At 36.2% G+C, this 13,552-nt stretch overlaps 1 protein-coding gene across 1 annotated transcript in view; it reads right to left on the reverse strand.

Moving 5' to 3' along the window:
- The window catches only part of KIAA0586 (KIAA0586 ortholog), an 81,842-nt gene that overhangs the window by 61,307 nt on the left and 6,983 nt on the right, over nt 1–13,552 (reverse strand). Inside the window, exons 2-13 of the mRNA XM_035894345.1 lie at nt 13,351–13,520; nt 11,469–11,548; nt 10,318–10,387; nt 9,010–9,076; nt 8,069–8,246; nt 7,475–7,708; nt 6,775–6,943; nt 6,090–6,257; nt 4,952–5,072; nt 4,080–4,224; nt 2,553–2,594; nt 947–1,173 (exon numbers count right to left, since the gene is read on the reverse strand). Of these exons, the coding sequence (XP_035750238.1) occupies nt 947–1,173; nt 2,553–2,594; nt 4,080–4,224; nt 4,952–5,072; nt 6,090–6,257; nt 6,775–6,943; nt 7,475–7,708; nt 8,069–8,246; nt 9,010–9,076; nt 10,318–10,387; nt 11,469–11,548; nt 13,351–13,480 (1,631 nt within the window). The 5' untranslated portion in view covers nt 13,481–13,520. The remainder of the gene's footprint in view (nt 1–946; nt 1,174–2,552; nt 2,595–4,079; nt 4,225–4,951; nt 5,073–6,089; nt 6,258–6,774; nt 6,944–7,474; nt 7,709–8,068; nt 8,247–9,009; nt 9,077–10,317; nt 10,388–11,468; nt 11,549–13,350; nt 13,521–13,552) is intronic.

Raw genomic sequence — 13,552 nt, forward strand, 5'->3', positions numbered from 1 at the left:
GTCAGTGCTTCTTAAATTGCACAGATTTGTTCCTGGGAAAGTAATGACCTATAAACACTATAAAAAGAGAAACCCAGAACACAGAGACAGTAAGATTATGTACCCCTAACAGTGTCCAAAAGGCACTAAGCATACCCTATCCGAGTTTCCCAAACCTAAATCTGTTCTTATATAATGTCACCTGCAAACACCACCCCTGCTTGTACATACTATTATTATTACAACATCTATGAATAAGCGTAGGCATGTGTCAGTTCCTATTTTGATGAAAAACTGAAAAAGCAAGGCAACAAAAACATTCCAACTTGAAAGACAAAAAGCAGATGACAAAAATTACCACTTCCTCTAAAAGATAATGATAGCGGATATCATGCTTGAAAGAAATCTTTACATGAAGAGAATAGTTACCTTCCTCAGGAAAACACAAGATTAAGGAGCATTTTAAGAAAATTTTCATCATGATTCAAGCAGGAGTATTTAATGCAACTAATGAAGCAAAAGTTCAAAAGCCAAAGATCTGCTGTAGGATGACTAACTCTAACATTCACAGGTTAATGAAGCCTCTTCTGTTTAAAATTATTAAATTACTGCTTAATTTTCCTATTAATGCAAGTTTGTCTATAAAAAGCTAAATGCCCCTTGTCATGACAGCAGAGCAGTTTGTCCAGATGATAGAGTCTCAGAATTCAGATTAAATTCTGGAGCATCAATCATATCAAGACCTCATAGGCATCCATCAAAAAATTAAAGTCACATCAGGAGAGTCAAAAAACATTTGATGTTCAAGAGAATCATCTCATGATTGCAAAGAAGAATCAATAAATACTTTTTTTCAGGAAACTGCCCTAGTTCTTCAATGCACAGAATCAAAAAAATTGAGAGAGTTGATAAAAGGTGAGCACAAGCAATGAGTAGTCACACAAAGCACTGAATAATAGGGTCTAACCTGTTTGTAGTCAAGGCGTTAATGAAAGTATACATGGCATCCCCATCTTTTGCACGAATAACAGCTTCCAGATTTTCTTCAAGAACTTTTTTATTGTTTTGAACTCCTCTCAAAATCCTTTCAGCATCCCTTAGTATAGATTTTGGCACTTTAACATTTTGAAGGATGGATGGTTTATTGAGCTGATGATGTTCAGGAAGATCAGATGCAACAGTAGGTTTTTTTGACTAAAATTGAAACAGAACCACTAGCTTTTAATCAGAGATTGTAATTTCAATTTTCTACAGACTGGTCAGAATTCCTATTAATCTATTATCAAATCAATGCCCATTGTATGAAATACCGTCCACATGTACTATCATCAACTTCAATTACTCAAGAAGTTGCAAATATATTTAAAAGTTAAGCAAATGGAAACACATCAAAAAGCTCTCAAATGACAAATGATGTAATGTATGAGAAGCAATTTGCCAGTGAAGCAAATAAGCACATGAAAAGATGCCAATTAGATATATGAAGTATTACATGCAAATCTCTCCATGTAACAGTATTTAAGTATAATTAAAGGCATAATAAAAACCAAAGTTCTCTAAATATACGCACTCATTTGGCATCAATACATCCCAAGAAACACCAGGCAATATGCCTACGTTTTAACAACAGAATAAACACCTCAACAGCACCACAATCCTCTCCCCTTCTTCCTGATTGTTGCTTTTTATAAGAAACAATGAAGCAACTATTAGCCTTTTACTTTGCAGAACCCTTTTACAGAGATAAAAATCAAGCCACTAAATACAAAAGGAAGGGACAAGTAGGTGGGAAACAAGGAGCAACACAACTGTAGTTCTCACATTCATTCTCACACTCCTCAGGAAACCCAGAGGATCCCAAACAGAGCGCTTCATTTTCCAGAAAGGAAGCAAAAAAATTTAAATAGTGATAAATGCACATAAAGAAAAACCAAACCAAAACCAAAATGCCAAAACTTGAGTAGACTCTGAAAGCGTTAACTGAATGAACAGAAAAAAATATATCTCAGATAAAAAAAAAAAAAGTAGGTTTTGGCTTTAAGGTTACTCTTTTATCAAATCAGAATTAAACAAAAGTTTATGTTCTAACAGGTGTATGGCCAAACTATTGTATACCAAACTATTTAACAATTTTATATAGGTTTTAATTTTAAAATGAAACTTTTTGTCAAATGCTAGCTCAATAAGACAGGTGAACTTTGTGAGAAAATGTTAAGAAATACAGATACACGTTCAAATGTAAAATTACGTAGACTTTTGCCAGTTAGACTCAGATCATGAAATGGTAATTGTATTAGCAGTCCACACCATGCCCGTTTTGAGGCAACAGCTTTTCTGCCAGACATTTGTATTATTCCCTCAAGATAGCTCACTAAGATTGAATATGACAAGTCAAAGAACAAGTTAAATTTTACTTTGATTAATGTAATCTGCACATAATAGCAACTTTAAAAAAAATAATTTGTGTATGCAATAGTTACTGTGGTGTTATCTCATTGCCAGCATGTTCAAAACTGTTTCAGTATTACAGTATTAAAAAAAGAAAAACCAAACCATAAAAATTCAAGGTATACCTTAATAAGACCATTCATGTCAGATTTCCATGAATTTGCTTCCTAAAAAGACAGAAAAAGAGCTGTTGAAACTTAAAGACAGATCTGTCAAGGTGAAATCTAGAGTAGATATTTGATCAATTTAAATGAGCACAATAAATTCCTTGGGAACTACTAAATCTCACTGCACGCTTCTTTCGGATTAGAGCACCACCTTCTGTTCCTTCTCAACCTACCTCAGTTAACTCTGGCCTTTCATTTGCTCCTATCACAGAGCTAGCGGTCATTTATCCCAAGTGTTTATTTTCTCACTCTACTTCTCTCTCAATAGCTAAGTAACTGACTCAACTCTGCATTTGCTGAAGTCATCATCTCTGTCTTCCTATCGATCTTTTTCATATGAAAAAAAGATATTTGAATCCATTTATGTCAACTGTGTCTTTCTCAGCTGCCATTCCTTCTCCCATCTTGTCCTGTTTTGTGCTGCTTATACTAAGCTGTTATTCAATGTAAGTTTCTAGCAATAGTGGTAAGCAAGTATTTGCAATAGAAATGGGGCACATGGCATCGGTCCTGTTACTAGTGAGAACAGTTAAACATGCAAACCACTAATATCTTACAAAATCTATGAAACAATGCACCAGCTATACTATAAGATAGGACAGATGAAGCTATGTTTTCTAAAGATACAGTAACAAATAACTGGCACGTAATACACAGTATTTTTAGGTAAATATGCAACCTGAAACCTTCAACCACAGAAACAAACCAATAAAATCCTCTCTACTATGTTCCAAGCCAATTCACAAACCTGTGGATATTCAAGTCTTTCTTCCCTCCCCCCTCCTTACATTTACAAGAACAGAGAGGACCACAGCAGACAGTCTAAATGGCCAGGTATAACTTGCTTCCACATGCAACCAGTTTAATAAACAGATAAACCCCTCAATTTTTCAAAAGCCAGACGTAAGTTACATGCTGCCAGCACAGAACCATTCTAGCACCCAAGGTACAAAATCATTAGCATGAGAAAAAATTAATGATGTATGCCAGGCAATTCTTTGGAAATGGCATGCTTCACAAAAAGACATCGCAAAATGAGAAAGGAAGCAGCTTAAGTCATCCCTAAAGTTGACTGCAGATAAATAGAACACTGTTCTTTCCCAAACAGGAACGTTGTATGAGCTCTGTAGCTCTAGTATCACAGGAAGAGATCAAGCACAAAACAGGCACTGAAAACATCTGAAACCCTAAAACAAACAATTAAATACTTTTTTTTTTTAAACCTGTTTTTATGTTAGGTACAATGGCAGTAAGAGCCTCTACAGTCTAGTCCATTGCATATTCATTGAGATACTATGCAGGCTCAAGGTCCTTCCACATAAAAAGACTGCAATATTTCAAGTAATTGTAAACAAATGTCAGCCTTTTTACAGAGGTAGAAGCAAGGGCAACTCCTCTACTGATACCAGACCTTGTAAGTTTTTCTCCACGTTTTTTTATTCCCCTTATTCAAACTCTTGGTCATTCTGGTAACATGGACCTTACCTGTAGTATGTCATGCATTTCTCTTTTCAACTGGCCAAGATCTTGGAGCAAATCATCTGCTTTTTTCACTGTTTTCTCAATTGAACTGCAATTTTGGAAGGAGCTTTCAACAGCAGGGAATGAGTCTGTACGCAAAGCAGTATGCCTGATGGGAGAAACATTCCTGATTAAGTCTCACAGCTCCTCATCTGGCCCAAGAAAGTAACCAACTTTGAACATGAATTTGAAGTGCAAGAATACCAAACCTTTATATGAAATTGAATTGAAAGACAGGTTACTGGGTTTTCTCTGGTTACCACTTAACACCTTGTGTTCTGAACAGTAAAACTACATCTAAAATTCAGATCTAACAGAGCAATATTTCAACCTTGGATATATTTCTAAATTCTAAAAAATTTCCTAACTCACTCTAAATCTTAGAAACTGCTAGGCTGATGCTGCTCCTTCCCAACAAAGCATTCTCATACAGCTTCCACAAGTAGGCAGCTTGGAGGCTCACCAACAAGGGCAATTCCACTTTAACATGATGCCTCTATAGCTGGCTTCCTGACACTACTCCACAAGCTGCTGCAATAGAAGAAATACATGCAGAAGACAGAAAAGCACTCCAAGGAACACCTGCTGACCTCTGAGAAAGGTGTTGCAAACTATCCTTAGCAATGAGCTTTCATTGACCGTCAGTACAAGAGAAATACAGAAACAGCATAGAAATACCAGTGCTCCAGTGTTTTACTTCAAGCACAGAGCTTTGTCAGACTCAAGGTCCATGACAGTGACTCTTACACCATCAGTATCTAATATACCTTTCTCGATTCCACTAAAAAACCAACCAAACAAATCTTCCTCAATTTTGGATTGTTACATTTATTTACCTGTCTCTCTCAGAATGCCAGCTCATTTTATTACTGTTTAATGTTGCCTTCTCAGAAAATTCAGTTTGCCTCAGTGGCATTTCTTGAGAATTCAGAATATGCTCAAGAAATCTCCCTTCACCTAAAGCAGAAAAAAAGAAAGGTACATTCACTGTTAAGTTTGTTCAATACATTTAATACTTTCTTTTCCTTTCCAGATATTTCACCATTATATTAATCACCAGGGATAGTAAAAATAATTTTTTAAATTTTAAAATGCAGATTTAGTTCAGATAAGTCACATAAAACCACTCCCACTAATCTATCTTACTATGACTGCTTTACATTAGCAAAGTCAGAAAACAGGTGAATGAAACTGTGACAGCATGAGTCACAGGGAAACATTCCATCCATAAAATGTTACAGATTTGTTCTTTTTCCTGTCTCATTTAATTTACTCCTGGACCCCTGGAACAACAGGAATACATGACAGCTTTGCTAAAAAAAAAAAATAAATAGAGAAGGATCTGCTAAAGACACAAACAGGCACTTTGTCCATGATGGAGGACAACAGCTAGGTCTTTTAAATGTTCTTCCTCAATACTCAAGCAATTCTAAACACAACCAGCTAAAAAAAGGTACTTAAGTTTTTGATGAAATCTTCAAAACTGAGTTTAACGCCACTAAACTGATCAAAAGCAGTAAAAGAAAATTACTTCTTTTGCTTTACAAATGGTGTTTTCATGACAATGGCCTAGAGACCCTATCAATGCATATTTTTATTAAAAAAGAAAAAAAATAATTTAACCAATGGTAATAATACAGTTATTGAGTAGTTCCCAAGTTTTTCATTATTCTGAGTAATCTTCCTTAAACCCGACAATAAACGGTCGTTCACTTTTTCACTTGAGAAAAACATTTCAATGAGCAATCATGTTGAGACACTATAGGTTAGATCAGTATTGTCATTAAGTTTTTAGTTAGTTAAAAGTAAATGACTTATCCACAAAATTAACCCTTCCCAAACGTACTTTCAAATATTCTGATTATATGTATTTAAGTGCCAGCAACCCAACAGCTCAGATTAGGTGAGGACCACACAAGTAAACCTCAGACCATACTATTCATGCCAGTGGAGGACAGGAGTGTCTTACAGTACCTTCACATGTGGATTTGGGAATATTTTCTTTTTCTGTTACAGGGTTTTCTTTCTTTGAGATTTTCGCATTTTTTGATACAGGTTCTGGAGCATATCTCCGAGGAACTGGTGTCTTTAGAGGAGATTTTGATGTACGAATGCCATGACTTTGCAATTGGCTTGAATGTGCTTCAAAGGGGAAAAAAAAAAATTAACGTTATGTATATCTTAACAATTTCCTTCACAGGAAAATAAATCTAGGAAAAAAAAAAACATGCTAACATTATGAATTTTTCATAAAAATGCAAAACATTACAGAACTAGTTAAAAAGTAAACAGGAAGAAAGTTTCATGCTTACAAGTGCTATTATAAAGGGATCAAAAAAACCCCCAAAACCCAACCATAGTATGAGCTAGTTCATTACAAGCTTCCACATAGATTATTTCTCAGTATGATTATTTCAGGTTAGGTCTAGGCCTCTCTTGGTGCAGACTAAGCAGTCAATAAATACCAAACTCTCACTTTAATTTAAACTGGAATGCTTTCAGAATAACTGGTATATATTACACAGTATATTAGGCAATAAAATCAGTTAGACAGAAGAAATGTTTCCTACTCATTACTGATGTGATGTACAATCCACTATTAATGGAAACCAAATTAATGCAAAACATTGGAAGTAAGATATTAAGAATTTGTCTTCACCTTGGGCAGGTGGACCACTGGTAGGAAATAAACCCCTCTGACATGAAGATGCTCCATTAGTAAACAATCGCTGTTCCGGCTCCTCAGATTGTTTTGTCATGAGACTGGAGGAAGGTACGTGAATTTGTTGTAAGCCACCCATGTTGACTGCAGAGCTAATGAGATGAGACTAAGAGACAAAATTACAAAGTATTTCTGATATATGTATTAGTTTCCCCAGGTAAAATTCTAGGCTTGCATACTTGCCATGTAATCATATTCATCAGATTTTGACATGCTAATTTACAACAACCTTGGAACACAGACATGCTTGGACATTATTCTGTCTTTCAAAAAGCACGCAGGGATCTCTGAAGAAACAATTTAAAACTGTTCTTAGATTTTTTAATCTGACCGGCTAGTTATTAAATTCAGTTTCTTCAGTCACCAAAGGTCTAAACAATTTCTTAGTGGGAATGAGAACATCGCCCATCTTTTGCATTTACTTTCTACAGACACAAAAATTAGGGGTGGGGAGAGGAACAGATATCTGGCACAGAATCAGAAATAAAACTTTTCCCAAAAAACTTCAAGCTCATGTGCTGGCCACTGGATCTTTCTTTCTTTCTAATACTAAGATATAATCCACATTATTATAACATTAACACTGAGATACAGAAGACATGATTAAGCTAAAGCTTCTTCATTGTTACTTAGATACCTGAATATTCATTTGTTGTTCCTGTAACTTTTCCAAGCGCTGAATCCGTTGCACCATGAAAGCATTCATTTGTTTTTCAAGCTCACTGACTCTTTCGTGACAGTGGAGCTTCTCATATTGAGTCTTTGTATTCGTTTGCTGTTCAGCAAAACGCTGCAGTTGTCTGTCTGTCTCCTGTAGTTTATGAAGCAATGCTGAAACTGAGTTAACTTTTGCTTCCAATTCATTCTGAACCTGGGAGGAAAAGCCCTTACTGTGAAAGAAGTGCAAGCATGAAGAGAACAAAGCATCCTTCCCATCATCATGGAATGATTTGCTTCCCAAAAGAAACAAATAAAATCCTAGTTAGCCCTAACGCTTGTGGTTTAGCAACACTACAAAATTATTCTAAAAGATAAATCAAATGGTCTCTGTCCATTTGCCCATTCAGCCAAATCCAAATTAGTTCTCTATAGTTTTCTTTATTAGTTATATTGGCCAGTAAGTCTGAGAAGACTAAGAGAAAACAGTAGATACATTCAGTCTCTCTGCTACCAACAATTTCAACATCTATTTTAAGTTGACAAAGAACTAACATTACCACAAGCTACTTACTTTAAGAAGCGGAGCTGTAGTAGCAATGGCAGCAGCAGTTGCTGCTGCGATGGTTGTTGCAGAATCAACTTCCCTGTGTGTTGACCTGGCATCCTTACCAACACATTCCTTTTTTTCTGTGGCGGCATTTCCTAAGAGTTGTACCTTCACCTCCTTAAGCACAGGAGTATTTTGAGTTCTATAAAAATAAACAAATGCCTGTAAAAAGCACTGTTTTCTCCATATCCTCTCCAAACAAACGATTTCCCACATGTAGCATTGGTATCACTACTTACATAAACATTTCTTCTTGAAGCTCTTGATGCCCAAGAAATAGTTTTATACTCATCTTTTAGCAGGACGTTGGTATCACTACTTACATGGGCATCAAGAGCTTCAAGAAGAAATGCTTAAGAAATAGTTTTATACTCATCTTTTAGCAGGACATGGGAAATTTCTCAGGATTATGTTACAGTTTCTAATATAAAAGGCATTTCCCTGTGATGACTGCAACCGCAACAAAGAGTATGTTTACAGGTTGTATTTTGCAAGGTTCAATGTACTAGTAGCAAAGTCCAGCTAAATTTCTGGTCTTCAAGAATTCCAGCTGATGGATGAACAGCATGTGTCCTTATCCGTCTTTAAAACTATTATATGGTTTTGCCACAAAATTAATTATCTATTGGAGCAGGTCTTGCCTGACTCTTGTATCGTGTAATCATTAATTCAAATAGTCTAAAGGCATTATCAAAAATATGTAAGATAAACGAGATACTCCAGCAAGCTCTGAATGATAAAATAAACTGAAACCACCCTCACAGACAGAAAAAGAATACTAAGAGAGAACAATAAGGAATACTTTTTCCTTACCAGCTATGCATTTTGACAGAAACTGAAGCAGTATAGTAGTATATCTGTGCAGAAACAGAACAGATGAGACACTGACAACAACATATACTTACTTTTGCTTTAACACTGCTCTCAAAGCCTCTTTCTGACCAGTAGCATATTGAGAAATAAAAACATCATCTGCGAGGAAGGACATAAAAATCACTTTTTCAGGTTAACTGACACAAGTGTCTATTTTAGAGGTAGTCACGAAGCACAAAGCATTATTTCAACAACATGTACAATTTTGCTGCGAAGAATCTGTTGCCTGCACAAACCACATTATCTATTGCAAAAACAAATTGTTGCCTTTCATTAAGCAGCAGCCTTAAATCATGATGAGAGTAAGGGCAGGCTTCATTTAACACAATTTTATTTAGTAATGAAAGTTGCTATCAATAAAATCTATTTTGGTAAGACAATACCTTACCTTCATAAAATTTGGGGAAAAATGAGCTCAGATGAACCATTCAATAAAACCCTTCAAATTCTAACTTGAAAAAAAATTTAATTAAAAAAATAGAACTGTGATATGAATATTTCTCCACAGTCATCAGAAATTACAACAAATTTTCTTAATAGCTTTATATTATGCTAAAAGGATTGCAGGCTCTCCTTCATCCACTGTTTGCTCAGCAGAGGTAACAACCTGAGATATGGCAGGTTCGGTGTTTTTCTACTGCTGACTACACACAGCTACTGCGCACATGCTGATAAGCCAGTTAGCTGCTGCCTCTGAGCATGAAAGAGGAAACTAAAGTATTGATTTTTGGCCTTAAATTGGCGTATTGATTTGTGCTTCTCTCCTCTACACAGCCACAGATATCCAAGAAACCTGCAGAAGTGTATTTTCTTTAAAAAGTCTTCACTTGCCCAAATCTGTTTGAAACTGACCGGCAGATTCAGAAATTAAAGGAAAAGGCATCGACAGTGTGATTTCTTAGATTCTTAAGGATTAAAAATATACTTTTTATGGCATAGGTTGCTTGCAGAAAAACATGCATTTGTAGAACAATTACTCACAATAGGAAAACACATCCAAACAAGGCGCCCTACCCACCAAATCCTCTATGCAGAGACACGAATAGTTCAATTAGCAAAAGGAATCTCAACGTTCTGGTGCACTGGTAGAAGTCCCTCTCAGTTAATGACAACAGCTACACAAGCTCGTGTAATGCCAGCAAGACTGAAGTAAAATTTGCAAAATTTAAGAATGTAAATTAAAATTATCATCTTTTTATCACAGAAACCTTTGATTATTTTCACTCAAAAGTTTCTACATCGAAGAAAAATACCCAAGATAAAAACAAAACTCCTGTTTCCTCTAATTAATCAGATTTCTTACAAAAAAGGGGCTGTAGCAGTACATCGATGTATCTTACCTTTAGGTCTTCTGCTATCTTCCAGTAGCAGTGAAGGATCTTCTTGTACTACAGCTTCTCTAGGATAATCCTTCAGAACAAGAGCAGAAAAACATAGATGAAAGCCTCTGGTATCAGTGGCCAAAAATTTTAGAAGCAGATGGAATTGCTGAATATATAAGTGTAAGCATATCCACACAATAACACAAGGTCTTGGAACAAAATATGCTAAGATCTCTACTACAGAATCATCTGGACTTCATAGTCAAGAACTCACATGACATTTTAGGGACAAAAACCCTAGAAACACACTTCAAATTTGAAGTAGATATTCTAAGTGCTGATTAAGTGTATATTCCTCATCTGTGGCCAAAGAAGTAGTAGTGAAACTACACACATTTACGTTTATACAAGTTGCTAATCTCAAACAATTCAGGATTGCCCATACACACAGCATTAAGCACTCATGATGCTGACTGTGGAACTGAAGGGACAGCTGAATTTTCTTGAAGTGGAATCCATGAATAATTGAAGTTTATGAGGAGTCAGAAAGGCAAGTTAGGAAGGTAAAAATCTTACTTAACCTTATTTGATGGTGGAGTACTCTACCATGCTTTTGAGACTTTTGTTCAGCTCACTAGGTCTACTTTGAGCCATGCAGAGACACTGCTGCAATCCTTTCACAGTATAGGTTAATTTTATCCTCATGCATGCTTATCACCATATGGATGCCCTAGGGACAAGTCCCCACTCTATGCAAGGCACAACAAACAAATCAAAAGGAAATAAGCCTTTTAATTGTAAGTTTTAGAGAGTTCCATATAAACTAATGTCCATTTTATTATCTATGATATGAAGAGGAAAAAAAATATCTACAACAGGCTTTAGGGCTTTTAACAAATTTGCCTTTTTAAAGGAAGAATTATACCAAAATTTAAAACCAAGTCTTGGTATTAATTATGCAACAGGTAGCAGTACAGGAAACGAAGCCCCTCCAAACACTTCAGCATTAATATCACATTAGCAGCAATTCAAAGAGGAAAGCAGCTGCACAGTTATTGTGTAGAAGCTCAGCCAAAGATTTGCCATGCTTTTACAGAAGCTATAGTTTTTTGAGAAAAATGCTGTTCTCTTAGTTCAGCACTGCAGGAAGCAACAGTAACTTTTCTTACCATCTGTGATAAAAACATGGGCTCTGTAGATTTTTCTACTGAAAGCAGATGTTCTGGATGTCCTTTCGTACTCAGGACTCCTAAAATAAAAGCAGTTTTACTATGGTCATAATGACTTGTTAGGCATTTTCAGTATACCTTGATTAACCCAAATCTCAACATTTCCTCTGCCTGTACCTTTGAATTTCTAAGCATAATGGCTTTCATAACACAAATGACCACAGCCATCAAGCTGAAGCTTACAAACATTAATGAATCCTGTGAGCCTGGATTAAAGACTCTTTTTACAATACATTACAAAGTCTCTGAAAAACAGAGCATTAAAAAAATCGACAATGTCTAGCTCAAATTCAAGTCTAAAGATCATAGGAACATAGCAAGTTACTTGTCTAGAGAGACAATTATATGGTACAGAAGGAGGACACTGAGGGGAGTATGCATTTTAGTTATGTCAGAGACCAAAATGTCTTCCTAACACTATAAAAATAACATGTTTTGAACTTGTTTAAACCTTGACCCCAAAAGATAAAAATCCCTTCCCCCAAAACTGTAATTGATACGTGTTTTAAGGAAACAAAATGAACATTCTATTCATTAGGTAAGTAACACAGACTGTGTCAGGTTTGAATTTGAAGAGTACATGGTACATCGGTACAGTCTCATTCTATTAAAAAACCCTTCAAATTATTTACTTAATACTACTACAAATAGTTTTAAAAAAAAAAAGTTACAGAAAAGGATGCAATTTCTTTCTTTCATTTGGTTTACTCATCTACGTGAACTTCATTGGTACAGGCAGTTGAACAGTATATATTGTTTATGTCACGCAGGTGGGGTTTAGGAGGCATAGTGTTGGTTGATTTGTTTGTTTTCCAAGACTATAGGGGAAGAAAAACAATTTTAACATGTAAAATTCAAAGTTATGGCAGATAGCAGGGAAACTTTTTTTTCCCCTAAGAGTTTTCTGAATAATTGTATAACTCACCGGCTCTGAAACTCGTATTGTTCCAGAAAATATGCAAACCCCCTCCAAATTAAAAAGGACTAGAGCTGAATGACTTTCTCAGAATGCCTGCATCCAAGATTTAATATTTATTGCCTTTCAAGTGTCAAATAAACACTTCTTTAGAGCATCTATAGCTTGAACATCTACTAGCTCAAGCCCTCCAGAAAAAATCATCTTTAAAGAAGCAGAGAAAGAGAAGCGTTTAAAAGACTTTTCATCTCTTTTCCAGTATAAAACCACAAAATAATTCACAAAATTCCATGAAAACACAAAGAAGACCCAAAATTTGGGACTACTCAGAGTTGTCTGTTGGCAGGAGCAATATCCTGTTAGGCACAGATCTGCTTGCTGACTGTGCTTTGGGCATAAAATTGAAGAGATACATATGGTGCCTAAAAACAATGAGCTACAAACTGTATTAAAAACTGTGACAGACTGGAAAGGCATCAATCCTCTTAACTTTCTTCTTCAGGTCCCTGCCCACGTACACTGTTTCATCCTCTGATGCTGCCTAAAGCCTTCCTGCCTACTGCATTTGTGAAATGTATGTATGTATGTGGAATGTGTGAAATTTGTGAAACGTTAACTAAGACGGTCACCATTTTTCTGGTAAAGATGGTAAGTGCCTAATTTAATTGAACTAGGAACCTGGAGTCAAGACTGGAGTTCTACTAACGGAGCTCTGACCACCTCACCCCACACAAGTCGCTTTTCCTGTGCAAAAACAAAGTCTGGGAAAACAAACAAACACACACAACTTTTTTTGCAGTAGCAGAATATAAAAATTCCTTAATTGTAAAACTACGGCATGACTGAAAACACAACACAAACATTTTACCTCAAACCTAAGCAGAACACCCACGGGAAACCACACACCTGGTGCCACGCTGCGGAGGGTGCTGGGGGCCAACCGGGCTGGAGGCCCTTCAGCCAAAGCCCCGCCAGCTGCCTGGCGGGGAGAAACCACTTCACGCAGCTTCTTGACTGCGATCGTCACTTTTGTCATACGGCCACCAGCTCCTGTCACAGCTTCAATGGGCTTCTCCCTGCGGACACCCGTGGAGTGAATGAGCACGTC

This window comes from Egretta garzetta, unplaced genomic scaffold (genome assembly GCF_000687185.1).
Source record: "Egretta garzetta isolate BGI_Z169 unplaced genomic scaffold, ASM68718v1 scaffold485, whole genome shotgun sequence".
Taxonomy (NCBI): domain Eukaryota; kingdom Metazoa; phylum Chordata; class Aves; order Pelecaniformes; family Ardeidae; genus Egretta; species Egretta garzetta.